This window comes from Aythya ferina (genome assembly GCF_964211825.1).
Source record: "Aythya ferina genome assembly, chromosome: 1".
Lineage (NCBI taxonomy): Eukaryota > Metazoa > Chordata > Aves > Anseriformes > Anatidae > Aythya > Aythya ferina.
This window is the reverse complement of record NC_140296.1, coordinates 197,807,407-197,826,980: the sequence shown is the minus strand read 5'-3', so window position 1 is coordinate 197,826,980 and position 19,574 is coordinate 197,807,407. Positions and strand designations below refer to the sequence as shown.

At 34.4% G+C, this 19,574-nt stretch overlaps 1 protein-coding gene across 3 annotated transcripts in view; it reads left to right on the top strand.

The window, feature by feature from the left end:
- SEMA3E (semaphorin 3E) overlaps positions 1-19,574 on the top strand; it is a 155,417-nt gene that overhangs the window by 72,577 nt on the left and 63,266 nt on the right. For all 3 annotated transcript variants that reach the window (XM_084496316.1, XM_084496315.1, XM_084496317.1), the window contains 3 exons: positions 4,838-4,998; positions 12,043-12,102; positions 18,544-18,663. In XM_084496316.1, the coding sequence (XP_084352442.1) occupies positions 4,838-4,998; positions 12,043-12,102; positions 18,544-18,663 (341 nt within the window). The remainder of the gene's footprint in view (positions 1-4,837; positions 4,999-12,042; positions 12,103-18,543; positions 18,664-19,574) is intronic.

Genomic DNA, 19,574 nt, shown 5'->3' with positions numbered 1-19,574 from the left:
TATCATTAATATCACTTTCTCAAATTTGGGAATTTGGGGATCGTTACACTGAGGCGATTTGTTCATCAACTGTTAGGAAAATGAATGGTCTTTTCTCTTTTGTCCTTTGTTTTGAGCACTAACTATGCACTCTCCCTCAAAAATTATTCTTTTTTTTTTTTTTTTTATCATGCATTTTATTTTTTTCACAGAAAAACTTTATAGAAAAGTGTTTTTTTTTTGTTTTGTTTTGTTTTGTTCTATTTGTTTTTTTTTGTTGTTGTTGTTTTTTTTTCACAGAAATCTGTGGAAACTCAGCAAACAGAAGGGTTGTACTCATCTGAAATCTTTACCATGTGAGAGAAGCTGAGAGTTTTTCGTCCATGTGCTAGAACTGTTACTGTACTTTATTCACTAACTCTTTAATATAAAATGTACAGACTATTTTGAGCACTAGAGCCAGCACATCTTTCCCAGAAAAGCAATTTAACTACTAAGTTAGTGTCACGCTCTTGCTTGTTCACTGTGCCTGAACCTGAAAATTTTGTTGCACTGCTTCAACAGGAAATGGAGAAAGCATCCATCCTTCCCTACCAATCTAGCAGCTAATAACTTGTGATTAGTCCTCTTTATGGAAAGAGGAAGATCTGTGTTTTGATGCATTTAGAAAAGGAAATTGAACTCATCTCATGTCTGCTATTCCTCAGGTGACCAATTAAAACAATAAAATATTTTTTTAAATATTAGTCAGTACTATATTTTCTCTGTCCAGAATTTCAGAGGAAATCACAGTTGCACCTGATCTTGTAAGTGTTTTAGATGTGTTCAGTATAATTGCAGGTATTAAATCCTAGGATTTGTTAGAAGAACAACCTCTTTTTGGCTTGTGCTCAAGCTTTAGTATGAGCTAGGAACTGAACTGTTCAATTTAAGGATGTGGGTATAGCCAGAAGCACAACGCTTGACAGCTTGAGGAGTCTATAATAACAAGGTAACCCTTGCAAGCATAAGCTTGGTAATTTACATGAAGCCATATATGAGCAAGAATCAGTTGCTTAGATGTGACAGGCATCTAGTGCCATTTTAGACTCCCTGGGACATCCATCCCATTTTCTTGGTATTCAGAAGGTGCTGTAACCTATTTTTGTACACTGTCCTAATATCTCAGATATCTTACAATGCCCACAAATCCTAGTACCTTTCAAAGGAGCTGCATAATACTAATAAATTTGTATTTTTATAACCAAATTGTACCCCAGATCTCCCTGCTTGGTGTTTTGCGGCCCTTCCAAATGTCACATTTACTTCTGTGCTGATCTCTAAACCTACAGCAAAAATATGCCTGTATAGATATGGTGGAGGCAGACCTAAAAATACCTCTTTTTACAAGCTTGATCTTGAGAGGTGTTTAATATAGTCAATGTTCATTTAAGACAATTAAAGATATAGGTGTACTTGGCAGGACTGTCTCTTACATGAGAAAGTTAACAGTTTAAATGATCAGGTAGAGGAATTCATTGTGCTTAGTATTCTCACTGAAAACAAGCAAGTGATTTCTTTGATTTATTTAAAGAAATATTGTCTTGCCTATGAAAAATTTGCATTCAGGACAAGATGAAAGTAAATCGAGGGAAGATACCAGAGTATCCTTTCATGGCTTGTACATAATTAGAACTTTAAAATGCAATTCATTTTCCACAAAACTGACTTGAAAATAAAATAAACTGGATGATTGATATGCTTACTAATAAAGTCATTTTATTTAGGACCTAAAGAATATTAACCTAAAGAATATTAAGAATATAATATATACCTAAAGAATATTAAGAACATAAAGAATTTCCATTTCCATCTAATTTCTAAGCATTTCTAATTTCATCACAAAAAAATAAATAAATAAATGAATGAAACATCAATCTGCTGGATTTACTTGGCAAGAGAAGCTTGCATTGAAAATACCATCTCCACATTGCTATTCAATCTTACACTAGGTGTATCATTGCCAAAAATGGTCAGTGCATTAAGCTTTGACAAACAAGACTCTTGTTTTATTCATCATGATACTCCTCTCTGTGACTTACTTTTTCTATTTGTTAAATCAATCCAAAAACACACGTGCAAATTGTTTTAACCTCTTCTGTTGAAAAATGTAATGGAAAGTCTAGATATTAAAACAGTTCTCCACAGCTATTTAGTTTTTGAAGATAGCTCAGGAAAGAAATCACTTGTGAGGTTGAATGACTCCTTTGATTAAAAGAAAAAATTATCATCTAAGGAAACAGTTTTCAGAAAATAGTTGCTTTAAGCCTCTGTTGACATGAATCAGATCTAGTAAACAAATATAGCAAAATATATTTATCTAATTACTAAACTTCTTCAATGCCACAAGAACAATATAAATACTAATTTAAAATAAAACTAAGTTGTGTTTGTTGTATTGAATTCATAGAATCATAGAATGGTTTGTGTTGGAAGGGTCCTTAACTATCATCTAATTCCAATCTCCCTGACATGGACCTCCCACCTGCCACACCTCCCACTAGACCAGATTGCTCAAAGCCCCATCCAAGCTGGCCTTCGATAATATCCTTAAAGAATACTAAATATTAAGTTAATTAGAATGCCAAATTTTATGTTAAAATTATATAGCTATTAAATGCTAAGTTTATTTCAAGTAAAAAGAATTATTTTTTCTCTTTTCTATAATTTAAGATGTAAGTAAGGTATCTATTGAGGAAAATTAGGAGTCTTTCCTTGAGACTAAACCAGAGATTTAATCTGATATTTCATACCAGTTCCCCTGTGTATTGGTATGACAGAAAAATCCTTTTTTCTGTTCAACTGGAATATTTCTCACATATGTTATTGTGTATAACTTTTGAATGTTGAGTAGCAAATTGCAAAACAAGAAGAGGGAGAGAAAAAGAAATTCAAAGACAAGAATCTGAGTAAACCCTACTGGGACTCTATTTTGTTTTTATTCACACAAGAATGGAAATAAGAATTGTTGTCCAGAGAAGGGCAACAAAGCTGGTGAGGACAAGTCTTACAAGGAGAACAAGTCTTACAAGGTGCTACTGAGGGAGCTGGGATTGTTCAGCCTGGAGAAGAGGAGGCTCAGGGGTGACCTTATCACACTCTACAGGTACCTTAAAGGAGGCTGTAGCTAGGTAGGGGTTGGTCTAATCTCCCATGTGCCTGGCGACAGGATGAGTAGGAATGGGGGCTAAACCCAGGGGAGGTTTAGGTTGGGTATTAGGAAGAAATTCTTTACGGAAAGGGTTGTTAGACATTGGAATAGGCTGCCCAGGGAAGTGGTTGAGTCACCATCCCTGGAGGTCTTTAAAAGACGTTTAGATGTAGAGCTTAGTGATATGGTTTAGTGCACGACTTGTTAGTGTTAGGTCAGAGGTTGGACTCAGTGATCTTGGAGGTCTCTTCTAACCTAGATGATTCTGTGATTCTGTGAAAATTAGTCATGATAAATCTTTTTGAAGTAAGAGCATTTGAGTTCAAATACAGAACTCAGATCTCATTGGTTTGGAACACCCTTTCCTCAGAGAACTCAGGACACATTTTTAATAGTGATGTGAATTTTGGTAGTTTTGTATTTGGGCCCCTTATGAAGCTGCCATTCTTAGCTTAAAGATGCAAATCAATTTCTGAAAACCACAGAATATATGACCGGTATCCCATATATGGATGCCAGAGTGTTACACCAATGCAAGAACTTTCTTTGACACATGAACTTTCTCCTCCTTTCTCTTCAAGGACTTTCTCTCACACAGTGGGGCAGTCCTCTCACAGAAGACCAGATGAGGGTCCACTTTTAATTTTTTTTCCCCTAGCTCTGGGACCATCCCACCTCTTCCATCATCAGCTGCTGGGACACATCTAAACAACTGGCAAAGTTATGTTTAAGGACAGCTGTGAGGATAAAACTAAAAGGAACTTAGTGACTTTTACCAAGAATGACTTTTGTTTCTTCAAAATGAAACAATTCACCATGATACAGATATAGGAATATAGTTCTTTCCCTCAGTCCCAGCTCTGCTGTTTCTAAAACAGCCCTAGGGCACTTCTTTTGAGACTTCCCAACAACAAAATGATTCTTAGCCTCTCCAACATGTTGTGAGCCAAACTGTGCTCTGCACCATCTGATGAGAGTGCAGAAAGACCCCCAATGCTTGCCTCTTTCTTCCTTCCTTCCTGAGGCCTGATTCCAAGTTTCTGCAACATTACACAGGACGAATTTTACTTTCTCTGTGGAAGTGACTTTAGTCTGGATCATACACAACTAAGCCCCAGATCCCCTTAACAGTTCAACATATTTCTTGACAAAATTAGTAATCACTTGGAAAAATATGAATATGTATCTTACAAAGTTTATACTGTTATTGAATTTAGTGCCAACACTTTCCATGAAGTAAGTGGACACAGTGCTGGGTTTAAAACAAGCTTTTTACTTTTCTTTTTTTTCATTTTTTTCACATTTCAGTTAATGTCCTTTAGTCCAGTGTTTTTTGGTTGGTTGGTTGGTTGGTTGTTCATTTTGTTTTGTTTTGTTTTGTTTTTTTCCTTTTTATAAAATATTTGGGAGAACACTTGTTCCCCCAACACCAACCTGCACAAAGATTATGATGTAAAGATTCACATACAAGTCTTTTGGAAAGATGACTTGTTTTGAAAATTGTTCCAAATTGTTCCCAGGTGTTTTGTCTCTTTCTTACTCAAAGATTATATGATTAGCATTTTAATGTCCCACAGCTTCTTGTCTAGTTCCCTAGGAAAATATGAAAATGAAGCCATGAAACTAAGCTGTATGGTATTTATCATGTGTACTCTGTATGTCTTTCAGAGCTCTGGGATTTAAACAGGACATCAGTCTTTCATAGCCCATTTGGATATCTTGGCCTTCACATAATGCTGCTGGATGAGTATCAAGAACGACTGTTTGTGGGAGGAAGAGACCTCTTGTATTCCCTCAGTTTGGACCGAGTCAGTGACAACTATCGAGAGGTGGAGTAAACAGATATATATATTTATCACTTGGTTTGATAATGTGTAGCACAAAACAACAGAGTTTGCATGAGTGGAAATGAGATAATGGAGTTCTTCTAGATATTAACATTTTGTGTATGATCTTTAATGCCATGTTTATCTGTAAAAAGAATAAAATAAAATACACTAACTATCATTTCTTTTCCAATGAAAATGACTCTTGATAGAGATCTGGGAGTCACATAGTTATTTTTCAGTCTCACTTTTTTCAGCATGTTTACTAAAATTTAAAGCATTGCACAGCACATTATATATACCTAATTTCTGTATCTCTGCTATATAATTAAGGCTTAATCACTCCCCGTTATTAGTATATTAGAATTAAAATTAAATTAGAATTTTTCTACAGCACCAGGAAAACAAACAAACAAAAACATAAGTTATAAGAGAACACATAAATTATGCAATAGCAAGATAAATCCTGCAATTAATTTCTACCCCTTTCTACCCCAAGTCAGTGCTTGTAAGTACTGACTGAAAGTATCATTTGAAGTCTACTTTGTGGTCTGTGGGAGGAGAAAGGGGAGTCAAGTCACAATGTTTCAGATTCTTTTGTTTCTGTCCCTTCTTGTAAGTGAACAGCATATTCTTATACCAACATCCTGGTCCACTTCCTTATCTCTAAGGGTAATTAGCATGTTCTGTTATTGTGAATAGATATGTTTTATCCTTTTTATAAACAGTTTGGGAAAGGCAATCTTAGATATAGGGAAATAGAGATACTCAGGGAGGCCATTTGTGTATTTATCTACATTTAAAATATATATATATTTTTTACATATATACATTATACATATATATATATTATGTATTATATATTGTATGTTATATGTTATATGTTATATGTTATATGTTATATGTTGTTATATGTTATATGTTATATATATAATAATTTTTTAATTCCTCAGAGGTCACTATTACATACTGAGCTTTGCTCCTCCATAGTCAGATATGAGTTAACTTCTTTTCCATTTGACAAAACTTATTAATATCCTGTGACAAGATATTAGAGCTCAGGGATATAAAGACATTTATGAGGCAGTTTCTATAAAATAAGCTTGTTTTCCCTTGCTTATTCCCTATTCAGCAGTAAACTTGTATGAAGAAAGATGACAGAATAGAACATTTTATGCTTCTGTCCAATCACCATTGTTCCATCTAGACACACTCTGAAAGTTTGTTACTCTCTTTTTTGTTGTTTTAAAATGGTAGATCAGCCATTTACTCTGAAACTGTATGCTGTCTTGAGACCTATGTTCAGAGTATGACAAATTAATGGAAGCTCTTCTTGCTTACATGCCTACTTTTATGATGTGCAAAAGATGAGACACTGAAATAAATGGAACTTGACCTAACATGTTTTGAAACATGACCTCACTGGGACTTATCTCCCTTGAATACAAATGTAACAATCTTTTTCTCTTTTCCCAGTGTTCACTCAGTGCAGATCTTATTCAGTGATAGCTAGGGAAAACTTGATTGTCCCACAGCACTATCAGCAGAAGTGTGGAATGAGACATTTCTGTTATATGAGAGCTTAATTACTGAGATATGCTGGGGAAAGTTCTTGGAAACAAGAGACCAGTTAATTCATTACTAACAAAGTTATGTATTAAGCTGCCTTTAACTGTATGTTGATTAGCCTTCGACCTTTTCTTTCACACTGAAGACTTTAGTTTAATTAATCTAAGATACCAGTTCTAATCTAGAGAAAGTATAAGAAGAAGGAGACAAGATTCTGGGTTTTATTTTCTCTCTGGTAACCAGGATGAATCACTAGCTGCAGAAAAGCAGAAGAGATCTTCCATAAATTTGGTAGCTTTGGGGTAGATCTAATTGATTTTTATTCATTCATTTATAAATTTATTTATTTATTTATAGCAAATAGCTTATGTTTTTTAATCCATTACCATCCCATCTTCCACAATTTGGAAGATGAGTATGCTCTCTAAAAACTAAAATAAAACCCACTCCCAGCCAGATATGTATCCCTTCTGCCATAAAATGACCCTGTAATTCCTCAGGTAGTCAGTTCTAGCAAGAATGTCAGGAGTCCCCCAAAGAAAAACAACAAAATGCTGAGTGGATATAAAATGCTTATGTTTTGAGACCTATTGGCTTTCAAAGTATTTCTAATTAACTCAACATGTTATGTATGTATCCCATAAATCTGCATTTGATAAACCACACTGTTCCTTAAAGTTCAATTCTTTGCATCTGTCAAACACAAAGTAGCACTCTCAAAGATAGATCATAGGCACACATTATTCTGAGCACCTATAATATACAATAAAGAAAAAAATGTATAAAAAATGGAAAATATCTCTTAGGGAAGGAAACTGTTCCTGTCATTCTTGTACAAGCAGAAGATTTGAGGAGAGCTCACAAACATGGTGTAGACCTTCTTGGTACTATTGGACAAACACAGGGTATCGCTTATCCACTGGTCATATTCTATTTCCTTGGCCTACTTTTTATTTTTATTCTTTGTCTCTTTCCTTGCATATAATATGCAGAGTTTTTCTATCTTAGTGTTTAGTACTTCCTACCATAAGTTTCTGAAACAAAGCTAATCTTTTTTTTTTGGTTTCTAATATTAATGCCCTAACGATATCAGTGGCAAGAATGATGGAGGCCAAAATGAAATGAAACTTCATTACTACTTGAAACCACGTGTAAAGCCAAATCTGCAGAGGTACCCTCCATGTGAACTTTGCTTTCCCTAGAGATTTCATTTCCTTTCATACCACCTTTGGAATCAAACTTTGCACATATTTGGGATTTGATCTAAAGTCTTTAAGGCTTGTAACGAGCTAAGACACTGATAGATAATTGTATTTGATATCTGTTGCCAAATTTAATTTATTTTTAAAAAAGCATTACAGTTAATTTTAATTGTTGTCAGAGCAGATCTTTGTTGACAGAAAGCTTGAACCAGTGCTGGTAGTTCAGTGATCTGACAACTTTTAGAGGAGGACAACCACTGGTTTGAGAGCAAGCAAGGAGGACAACCTCTTTTCCTCTCCTGTAGAAGTGAAATTAAATTGTACTTCCTATTTGTCCAAAACCTCTTTTCAGATATTCATTCTGTGCAGTTTTTGCTTTAAAGTGTTCAGGAAGGGCTTGCTATGAAGAAAAGCCTTCATAAGTACAGAGGCTTGTCCAGGCAGGTTTCAATATGCTGTTTCTGTTTCTGATCCATTGTGAGATAACTCCGGGTTAGGATTTATGTTGGTGTTGTAATACGTAATAAAGCCCTGACAACATATCTTGTGTTTCTCACCTCTGGTGAAGCTAGCTGTATTTCTGCTCTAGACCTAGCTGAATATAAGCCCACTGGCTTGCATTTTCTTTGTATATGAAACATATGCAAACTGAAGTAAGAAGCACATAAATTTGATTATCCACTGGAATTACTTTGAAAGAGGTAAGGTGGGTATGTATTTGTTGATACATACACATAGTATCTGCCAGACATAACAGGCTATTTTTGCAGAATTTGCATTCCAGATAAACACAAGTTATGTGTTAGTTAAGCAGCATGTATTGACTTAAAACAAGAACTGGAGTTGCTTAATTGCTCTGTCATATACCACAGTTCAGACTAGTTCACACAGTAGTACATTTTAGCCTGAACTACTATGAAGTTAATATAATTTCTTGAAATCATTTTTCATTCAGCATGCCATCCTGATTTTTTTTTTCTGAGACTAGTGACTGAGTATTGAAACTGTTTGGAGATTCTAATTAGGATTCCAGATGCAATTAAAAAGTCTTTTTTCCCTATCTGTAACTATCATTTCTATTGCCCTATTATCCCTATAATTCTTCTATAATTCTTTTTTTTTTTTTTCTTTCTTCAAAGAGCATTTTTAAGTATAGATTTTTCCTGTCTTTTCAACAAAGAATTCTCTTCAACGAAGAATTATATCAGTCAGATATCAAGGATAACAATATTGTGGTGCAAGATGAGAAAACATCACTAAACATGAAATTTAAAAACTTACTTCACAGTAATCTGCAGTAGTGACAACTCTTAAATGATTATGTCCAAAAAAAAAGGTCAAGCTTGTAGCCCTGTGAAATGTATGTTAGTGTGATGTTATTCCAGCCTAGATGCACAGGAAATTTCTCAACAGTATGTATTGACAGCTTGCCAAAAGATTTAAATCCTGGCAAAGAACCAATTCAAAGTTAAAGCTGGTAGTTTTCATGACTCTAAAGCATAAACATAAGGAAAAATTAGATGTGGCAGGTTAAAGGCTACCATTACAGTTGATTAATATCTGGATATCCATGCAGTCCAGAAAAATCTTATTTATCCCAGTTAAGGGAAAATGCACTAACTGCACAAATATACTTAAGTGCAGTAAGTACACCTTGATAAAGTATTATTACCTTAGGCCATTTACTACCCATTTCTTTTCAAATGATCATAGAGAGACCAAAGTTGTATATCGGTTGTGTAAACCCAGCTAAAAAATTCTTGTGAAGATTTCATGATTAAAAGGAATGATAATAACAACAACAACAACAACAACAACAACAACTTTTTTGGTGTTTTTCAACACTTTTTTTTTTACTACGCACATTTTTGAGTACTACGATCAGACTTAGTATGCACATAAAATCAAATTTTGAAGAATGCTTTGAATCTGATGTGTAGAGTCTCTCTAGGTCTAAGTATAAAAGAATCTTGAAGAGATCAAAATCTTAATGCTTGTTTAGATTAAGATTCATAAGCTTTGTAAGAAATTACTTCAGGCAACTAACATGAGTTTGCCTTACGTGTAGGTAACTGGCTATGAAAATACAAGATAGATTCCCACAACTCTGCATAACTGATGGAAAAGGTGCATAGATGACTGCCTTTCTCCTTCTGACAGACACTTTTTCTATGACAAGCTATGATAAGTATCCTAATAGGTAATACACATATGTCTGAGACAACAACAAAAACAGGGTTTCACTTGGAGGATTTGTACAGGAGTCAGTTTTAAAAAGCAGGTCCACAGCAGAAGTGGTAGATACAGTACAGCTACTGTTGCTCATTAACCTTTTTATAAGAACAATCCACCCAGGAGGGAAATCCCTCCATCTCTGCAAGATGGTTATGCACATATCCTCCACTTCCCATCACAGTATGCTAAGGACCAAATCCTTGCTGCTTATTCTGCTTCTGCTTTTCAGCCTTCCAGATAAAGGGGTAACAACCTTTTTTTTTTTTTTTTTAATATATATTTATTTATTTAATCTCTCTCTTAATCCTGTTTATGTATTTTAATTACTATCTCTTAAGTGGAGTATGTTTACATAAATATTTTGAATAGCACTGGGACTAAGTACAAAAACAATCACCTACACACTTTATATTAGATAATAGCTTACAGAGTCAACTGTTCAGTTGTTCATTCATGATGTGTTTTCTCAGCTTCTGCATTCCTAACATCCCCTTGTATCACTTACAGGCTAAAAAGAAAACAAACCTACAACATTTTAGCCTACCAGTAAGAGCACGTCTCTGTGGTTGAAGTTGTGGTTTTAAACTTTTATACTCAAGAGATCCTAGAGCTCACATCTCCTAACTTCTAGGCCTTTGGTTAAGAACAGGCTGTTCCCTACTCCATCCTCTCTGCCAATGAACAAATGAAATAGTAAAAGACCTTGACTTCTGAGCTTTAGGCTGAATAAACCAGGAATGATGACTGAATGAGTGCCTTCACAGTACTTCAACAGAATTCAGCCTTCCAGTACCTAAAGTGGGCTACAGAAAATCTGTAGAGGCGCTCTATGTCAGGGAGTGTAGCAATAGGACAGGAGGAATTGTTTTAAACTGAAAGAGAGTAAATTTAGAGTAGATATAAGGAAGACATTCTTCACTATTGACCACGTTGGCCAAGAACAGTTAAAATTGTTGCCTCATCCCTGGAAGTGTTCAAGACCAGGCTGGATGGGGCTTTGTGTAACCTGGTCTGGTGGGAGGTGTTCCTGCCCATGGCAGGGTGGTTGGAACTGGATGGTCTTGAAGGTCTCTTCCAACCCAAACCATTCTATGATTCTATGACTTCAAGCTTTTTTTAATACAACTCCAGGATTTGTAACTTGTTCTAAATACTTGGATTTTTTTCGGGGTAAAATTATTTCAAGAAAATGAGGTAATATAATTAAAAAAAAAAAAAAAAAAAAAAAAAAAAAAAAAACTAAGAGAAGATGGATTTAATTTTAAAATGTTTTCCAGATATAATAATAATTTATTACTGGACTATTGACAAAAATATCTTAATGATGGCATCCATTTTTTCATACTTATTTTTTTTCAGCCAAGCCTGTTATCACTGAAGTGAACATGATTTTGTTTTCACTTTTAAAAATTCTAAGAAATAAAGTAACCATTCCAGTCTGCTGAGTCAATGTTTAACATTGTTTTCATCCAAATAAATCATGCATTTGGAATGGATTTTTTTTTTTTTTTAATAGTAGTAACAGAAAAATGATCCTAGTTGTATAATTTGGCTTCACTTCCAGTAACTGACTGTGGAGAGCTGATCCTACTCCCATGAGGTTGATTGCTGACCCTCATTAACTTCACTGTGAGCCATTTTTTTTTTCCTAACTGCCACTTAAAGAAGGAAATCAGTAGTTCAAAATTAATACTCTAAGGGAAATTGTTGGAAGTCACTGACAATTTAGCAGGGATATTTCTACTCAACTTATATAAAATGTCCAATACATTAACTTATTTTAAATCTGTTTACCAGTATTAATTTTGCTGAGTTACCCTATGCAAAACTGTTACAACTAAAATATGTCACCATCTTGTACATTTTTAGAGATATTTTTAGCTAAATTATTTGGCTTGAAAACTGTTCAAAATGTAACAGAAACTTGATTAAATGTTATAGCATGCAATAAAATAATCTCACATGAAGAGCAGTGGAAAAGTGATATTAATATGATCAAACTGCCAATTGAATTATTTCCTGTTTGTTTGTTTCTCTTCAGATTCACTGGCCTAGTACACCTCTTCAGGCAGAAGAGTGCATAATTAAAGGAAGAGATGCTGTAAGTATCATTTATTACAAATCAAATATATTTTAATTATACTCACTGCTGACCAAAAACAAGGATTCAAACATCCCTAAATTTCAGATAGATCAAAGCATAGATATAATTCTAAGTGTTGCAGCTTAAAAGTATGTAACCACTATGAATACACTAAATTATTAGTTTAATTGCTTTTCAAAGCAGCTCAGAAACAGGCCATGAACACTTATCATCTGAACTTTCTCCTAATTCTTTCTCTGGTGACAGCAAAGAAGTTACCTTAGTAAATACTTTTCCTATTTCTATTTCCCTTTCTTTTTATACACGTATAATACCATCTCTTTTCAAACCTTTTCATATTCCAATTAATTTCTAAAATTCAAATTCTCTAAAAACATTCAAAAAGCAGCTAAATTATTAGTAATTATAAGATATATTCAAAATTCTTTTGCCCTATAGGTTTTCTTCAGTTTAAATTGAGTTATATAAATATTTTATTAATAAACCTAGAAGCTGTTCTGTTCTTGTGTTTCATTGCTTTGACTTTAATCAGTTACCAGGAAAAGACATGAAAGCTCACTGACATACAGTGGCTAATATCATTGGCATGACAGGATTAAAGTTCTTCTGGATGGGAACTCTCCATAATTTTGCAGTGCACCAAGCTCATTATCTGCACCTCATAAATACACAGCAAATACAACACCTAATAAATCTCACAGCTGTGAGAGCTCACACTGTACGAAAGGATTTGAAAATTATGATAGTTTTACAGAAACAGTGATAGGAACACAGAACAAGAAAGGGCACATACAGTGGTTTTCCACAAAACACAGCAATCAGGCAGCCTTGATGATAACCACATTCACTGTGAAGCCTAGGAAGCAATATATATTCCGGTTGAGGTAAAAGCATGAGAAACATCCACATTAAGGGAATGGATGAATCAGAGTGGAAAAGAGAATATAATAATAATAGTAGTAACAACAACAACAATAATTTATTAGAAGTTCATTGCATTTTTCTGGATGCTTTTGGACCTTTGAGGATTTCAGGTGTCGTGTTGAATGTAGTGTTTTTCTATACTATCTGAACTTCATGGTCATATTAAATGAATCAAAAATCTATGGTGTTTCAGTTTTATTTAATACTACTTTTCAGCATAGGCTGCAATTACACTAAACCTCTGTCATTTTTGCTTCACTATTACATGATACGTTGTATTTTCTGATACTTTGAAAATATTCTTTGGGTTAAATAAATACATAAATAGGTATGGTTGTTCCAATTTAATGTAAAGTTTTCACCCTCAGACTCTCTAAGGATTCCCTAAAATTTGAAACCTTTTAAAATCCATTCTACTAGTGTGTCTTCAAACATGCACTGTAATGAATATGATCATTCATTACATATGTTTCCCAAATTCTCTCTGTGAAAGTCAGGTGTCTCATTTTTAAGAAGAAAAACAGAGAATTTTTAAATAAACAAAATAATACAGAGTTGGTGTCTTAAAAACAAACAAACAAACTAAAGGAAATAAAATGTTAAAATTGTGAAAGCTGGAAATATTTCAATACCAACAAATAGCGAACGATCCTCTGATCCTCATTCAAGGCCTAATTATGTGTGGGACAATGTTAATGGGTAATGCTAATTAATTCCAGGGAATCCTTAGTAATTTTCATTAACATGCTCAGTATTCAGTGAGCTAAATTGCTCAACATGCAGAGAATCTAAATTAGAAACAAAATTACTTGCCTTCTCATCTTCATTTTTTGTAGACATAAATGAATATTGGCCTAATGGTGTTATATCTTAAAATCAACCTTTTGCCATTTCTAAGTTCTGAATTCTATTTATCACACTATAAAGTCTCTGAGAAAAACAAAACAAAACAAAACAAAACTCATCAGTGGTCTTTCAAAGTTTTTTTCTTGTTTATTTCCAACTTTATTTTCCTTTGCAAAAGATCTGGTGCTCACTGCATAACTGATATTAAGGAGGTCTGAAAATGTTATAATAAGCATCTCAGTGTTGAGGAACTTCAAGTGTTCTCTGCTAGCTCCCTCTCTATGACACGACAACCCACTTTTGCAATGTTTTACAATCTTTAAAGGTTATCAGTTCATCTTGTAGCAGTAAAACCAAGTATTGTAGTCATAAACAAAATTTTTGAAAGCTTGAAACAGACTAAATAGGACTTTTGAAAAAGTCTTGTCTTAACACTTGCATCGTCTTAAACTCAGGTCACACTTTTCTGATCCAGTTCAAGCCAAGGATAAAATCATTCTGCTCTCATCCAGTGTGCCAGGAAACACACCTGTAGGCCTGTGGTGTGAGAACTTTTGATCCTTTCAATTACTTTATCAGAGCTGGAAATCATACAGAAACAGAAATCAAATTCTGTTGTGATGACTAATTCCTTCACACTAAGAAGATTCAGATGAATGAAATTCTACAAATCTATTAATATCAAATCTGTTAATATGTCTATGGAGTCTCCTAAAGATAAACAATATTTATTAATTTAAATGTAGGAAGACAACTTATTTTAATATCTCCTGCCTGATCCTTCCTTGTTACATGTACAGGATATTATTAGTGGGGTCAACAGCAGTGTCTACTTGTTTTTGTTTTTGTTTTTTTTTCATTTGTTTTGATAAAGGCTAAAAATGTGGAATGATTTTTTCTATATTTGGTGTCTTCTCTGCAGAAATTTTCAGGCATTTCTGTGAAGAAACACAGGAGAAAAATTGTATAATTTATGCTCATGCGAAGAAAAAAATAATCCTAAAATCTCTGTTCCTCTAAAATGCTTTTGAGACAAAGATCAAGAGTTGCAGAGATATATGGATTAAGAAAAAAATAAATAAAAATGGAGAAAAGAGCTTCAGAGATACCACAGAGACAGAACAGAGGGGATAAGTCAGAAAGGTCATACTTGGAATACAGAGAGAATGAAGAAGACTATCAGTGCAAAGCATCTACTTAAAAAAGCTACAACACATCATAAAACTACTATGTTTTAATATTCCACTACTACCAGTTAGTAAATATGTACGAAATACAAGAAAAGTGGGTATCTCTGTGTGTTGATTTTCATGTACTTGATGACATCCCACTAATCTCAATTCACTGATTTTCTATTTGTCTGGCAATTAAGTAGAAAATTTTTCTCAGTGGGTCTAAAAAGTACTGTCGGGTGAGAGACCATGCAGATGCCATATGGAATAAGACATTAGTAGTAGTAGTAGTAGTAGTGGTTTCCTTCAAAGAAATAAAAATAGAAAAGAACAAAAAAAAGGGGGGGGGGGGAAGAAAAAAGAAAGAAAGAAAGAAAGAAAGAAAGAAAGAAAGAAAGAAAGAAAGAAAGAAAGAAAGAAAGAAAGAAAGAAAGAAAGAAAGAAAGAAAGAAAGAAAGAAAGAAAGAAAGAAAGAAAGAAAGAAAGAAAGAAAGAAAGAAAGAAAGAAAGAAAGAAAGAAAGAAAGAAAGAAAGAAAGAAAGAAAGAAAGAAAGAAAGAAAGAAAGAAAGAAAGAAAAAGAAAGAAAGAAAGAAAGAAAATATCTAAGAATTAAGAAATTCAAAGACTGATATTAAAAAAAGTTCATTTGTCCTTTGCATATTCAGCTTGCCCAGAACAGTTCAAGTTGTTGCCCCATCCCTGGAAGTGTTCAAGGCAAGGTTGGATGGGGCTTTGGGAAACCTACTCTAGTGGGAGGTGTCCCTGCCCATGTCAGGGGGATTGAAACTGGATGGTCTTGAAGGACCCTTCGAACTGAAACTACTCTATGATTCTATGATATACATATTTAATTACACAGTGTTTTTGTTACCTGCCTGTGTAGACTATCTAATTCTTTTGAAAAATCACATAATAGTCATGGTTGGAAGGGTACTGGCCCCATCCCTGATGCCCACGTACAAGCAGAGACAATTTAAGCAGAACCTGGTGTCCTGTTGCTTTGTCTGGATAAAGTCCCCTACAAGGACCAGGTCCTATGAATGTGAGGCTGCTCCTATCTGTCTGTCGAGGGCCTTGTGTTTATTCTACGTTTTCAGGTGACCTGTAGCAAGCATCCACTATAATGTCACTTAGCCCTCTCTTCCCTTTCATCCTAACCCATGAACTCTCAGTCAGCTCCTCATCCATCCACAGGCAGAGCTTAATGCTCTCATGCATAAAGGACAACACCTTCTCATCATCTTCCCAACCTGTCCTTCCTAAAAAGCCTGCATCATTTCATTACAACACTCCATCAGGGAGCCATCCCACTACATCTCCATGATCCTAGAAAGATCATAATCTCGCAACTGCATCCACATCTCTGACTTGTTTTCATGTTTATTCCCCATACTGTGTGCATTAGTGTACAGGCACTTAAGAGAGTGTCCTGGTTTCAGTTAGAACAGAATTAATTTTCTTCCTAGTAGCTGGTGGAATGCTGTGTTTTGGCTTAGGATGAGAAGAGTGCTGATAACACCCCGATGTTTTAATTGTTGCAGAGCAGTGCTTATACCAAGCCAAGGACATCTCAGCCTTTCGCTCTGTCCTGCCAACAGGCAGGCTGGGGGTGCAGTAAGAGCTGGGAGGGGACAGACCCAGGACAGGTGACCCAAACTAGCCAAAAGGGTATTCCATACCATCTGACATCATGCTAAACAATATATAGGGGTGGCTAGCCGTGGGGAGGGGGCCGGACTGCTCGGGGTTAGGCTGGGCATCGGTCAGCGGGTGGTGAGCAATTGCATTGTGCATCACTTGTTTGTACATATTATTATTACTTTCCTATTATCACCATTGTATTATTATTATTATTATTATTGTTATTATTATTTTGTTATTATTATTTTCCTGTCTTATTAAACTGTCTTTATCTCAACTCACGGGCTTCACTTTCCATTTCTCTTCCCCGTCCCAGAGAGGGAGGGGGGAGGGTGAGTGAACGGCTGCATGGTGTTTAGCTGCCGGCCGGGTTAAACCACGACAGAGAGGCACCTCAGTATGTCAGATTCCTAAAGAGGGTTTGAGAGATTTCTCCATGCTGGTGCCCTGTAGGTATTTTCCTTCTTACATGCAGGTTGGAGGTGACCCTGACCCAATGTTGTGGAATCAGTGCTCCTGTCATTCCTGTCATATCCATCTTGTCGTATCCTGTCATATGTATTCTGGCCATGGCTCTGCCACAGACTCTCCCTCTGAAACAATAACTTCTTTCAAATGGTCATTAAGACACAGGATTGTTCTTATCTAAATATACTAGTCCAAAAACTGGACTTAAAGAGCAAACTTTCCAAAATGAAATTCCTCCACTCTCTTTCACACATTCATTTTATGATAGATTAACTTGTCTTTTGGAGATGTATGGCCTTCTTCACTGAGTATTGAAAGAGCCTAGAAGAAAAGTTTTGATTAGAAGGCCAAATTTTATAATAGCTACTTTATAATAGCTATAATAGATATCTGAGATTAACCCCATGATAATTGTCTTACACTTCATATGACCTGGGTCTTAAAACCCAGGGTCTGAGAAACAGAAATGTCACACAGTGAGTGAAAATGAACAGAAATTTTACTCAAAACATAGAAAACACTGCATAATATTAAACACTCCAATAAACCAAGTCCCAGGAGTTCCAAAATTAATGGATACATTTTTCTCACTCTCTCTGTTCCTAGTTTAGCACAGAAAGGATAATGACCCCACATCTCAAAGCAATGTTTGAAAAAAATTTAATTGCAATGTTTATGAAGCTTAAAATACGCTAATGAGTCCCAAAGTATTGCCTCAGGGAAAATGAATAATTTCTTCTTCAAAGGAGGGTGCAAATGGTGGAACTAAAAGAAAGCATGAGGTTATACAATATAAAAATATTGATTAGCAATGAATTACACACACACAAAATAGTTGTGCGGTAGCCTTAAAAATAAATAAATAAACAAATAAAATAAAAAAGTGTTATTTTTCTTGAGTTTATTTAACTTGTGAGGGAAGACATTTTCTGACTCTTCATATCTCTTGCTCTGAATTTAATGCCTAGTGCATCTAATAAAAGTTAGTAAAATTAATATCTAGATTTGGATAATATACTTCAGATTAAAGAAACACGAAATATGTTTTATAACTTATTAACTCCTGAGTCATAAAGTGCTTAAAATAAGCTGTGATAAATAAAAGCTCTAAACATGCTTCTAAACATGTCATAAGTGTCTAATAAGTGTCTATCCATGGGTTTGGTGAGACTGGGGTACTAGTATAAAGTGGGAGAACTAAGATTTTATACATGATGGAAAAGGAATTCTCTGTATGCAGGCCATCACTTGACATATTAAGCACATGACATATTAAAACAACAACAACAAAACACAAGCAAACAATCAAAAACTTTTATGTTTTTAATCTATCCTTTTTAACAGAAATGCTAAGATATTTCTATGTTTATTTTTTATGTAAACTAGGATGAATGTGCGAATTATGTCCGTGTCCTTCACCGATACAACAGAACACATCTCCTGGCTTGTGGAACAGGAGCTTTTGATCCACTCTGTACCTTTATTAGGGTTGGGCACCCATCAGAGGTAAGAAATATCTTTCATAGTAATGACTCTTTAGATTTATATTGCAGCTCTATGGCTAAAAATAAATATTTAAATTCAAGTGCTCAGAGTTCTCATACAAAGCATACAAGAGGTTGTTTTTCCCAATGGAAATGTAATCATCATTCAAAACTAAGTTTGTGACTAGGGGATCTCACTAACAAGGTATATTTTGGAAAATTAAGCAAAGGACTCATCTTTTCATCTTAGAATTTTATACCATTTGAGCTGATACAGCACTTTTTGAAACAGCATCCTTCTTAAATATTTCATTTTTTAGCATAATCTGTTTTTTGGTGTTGTTATTCTGTTTTGTTTTAGGAAATAATGCACCGTATAACAAATATATTTTTAGTTTGATGGCAGATGGAATATCTTAAGCATTTTTTACCAAATTCAGCTTTTAGTGTTGATCGTATTCAACAATGCTGAATGTATTCAGCAATTCCTTAATATTAATTTTAACTGGGTGAAATAATACTACAGAACAGATCGTTAAATGTAGCATAGAATCTATACAATCTGGATCCTTCCTGCCTCAATTATATTAGATCAGAATTAAAGGATCACCAAATGTACCAATTCCTCATTTAAAATTAGTGTTTAAACCTCCTTAAGTACCTTCTCCTGATTGTATGAAAAAACTTTGTTACTACATGGGGACCACAATGCTGACTGGTTGGACTTTGGACTTGCTTACATCCTGATTCCTTTTATACTTGTTTCCTCCTGCTCCTACATACAGTCAAAAATAAAATAAAATAAAATAAAATAAAATAAAATAAAATAAAATAAAATAAAATAAATAAAATAATAGTGAATATATTCTGAAATTCCTTCTAAAAAAAAAAGAAAAAGTCTTAGACAGTGTGGAAAGGTATGAATTAAAGGTA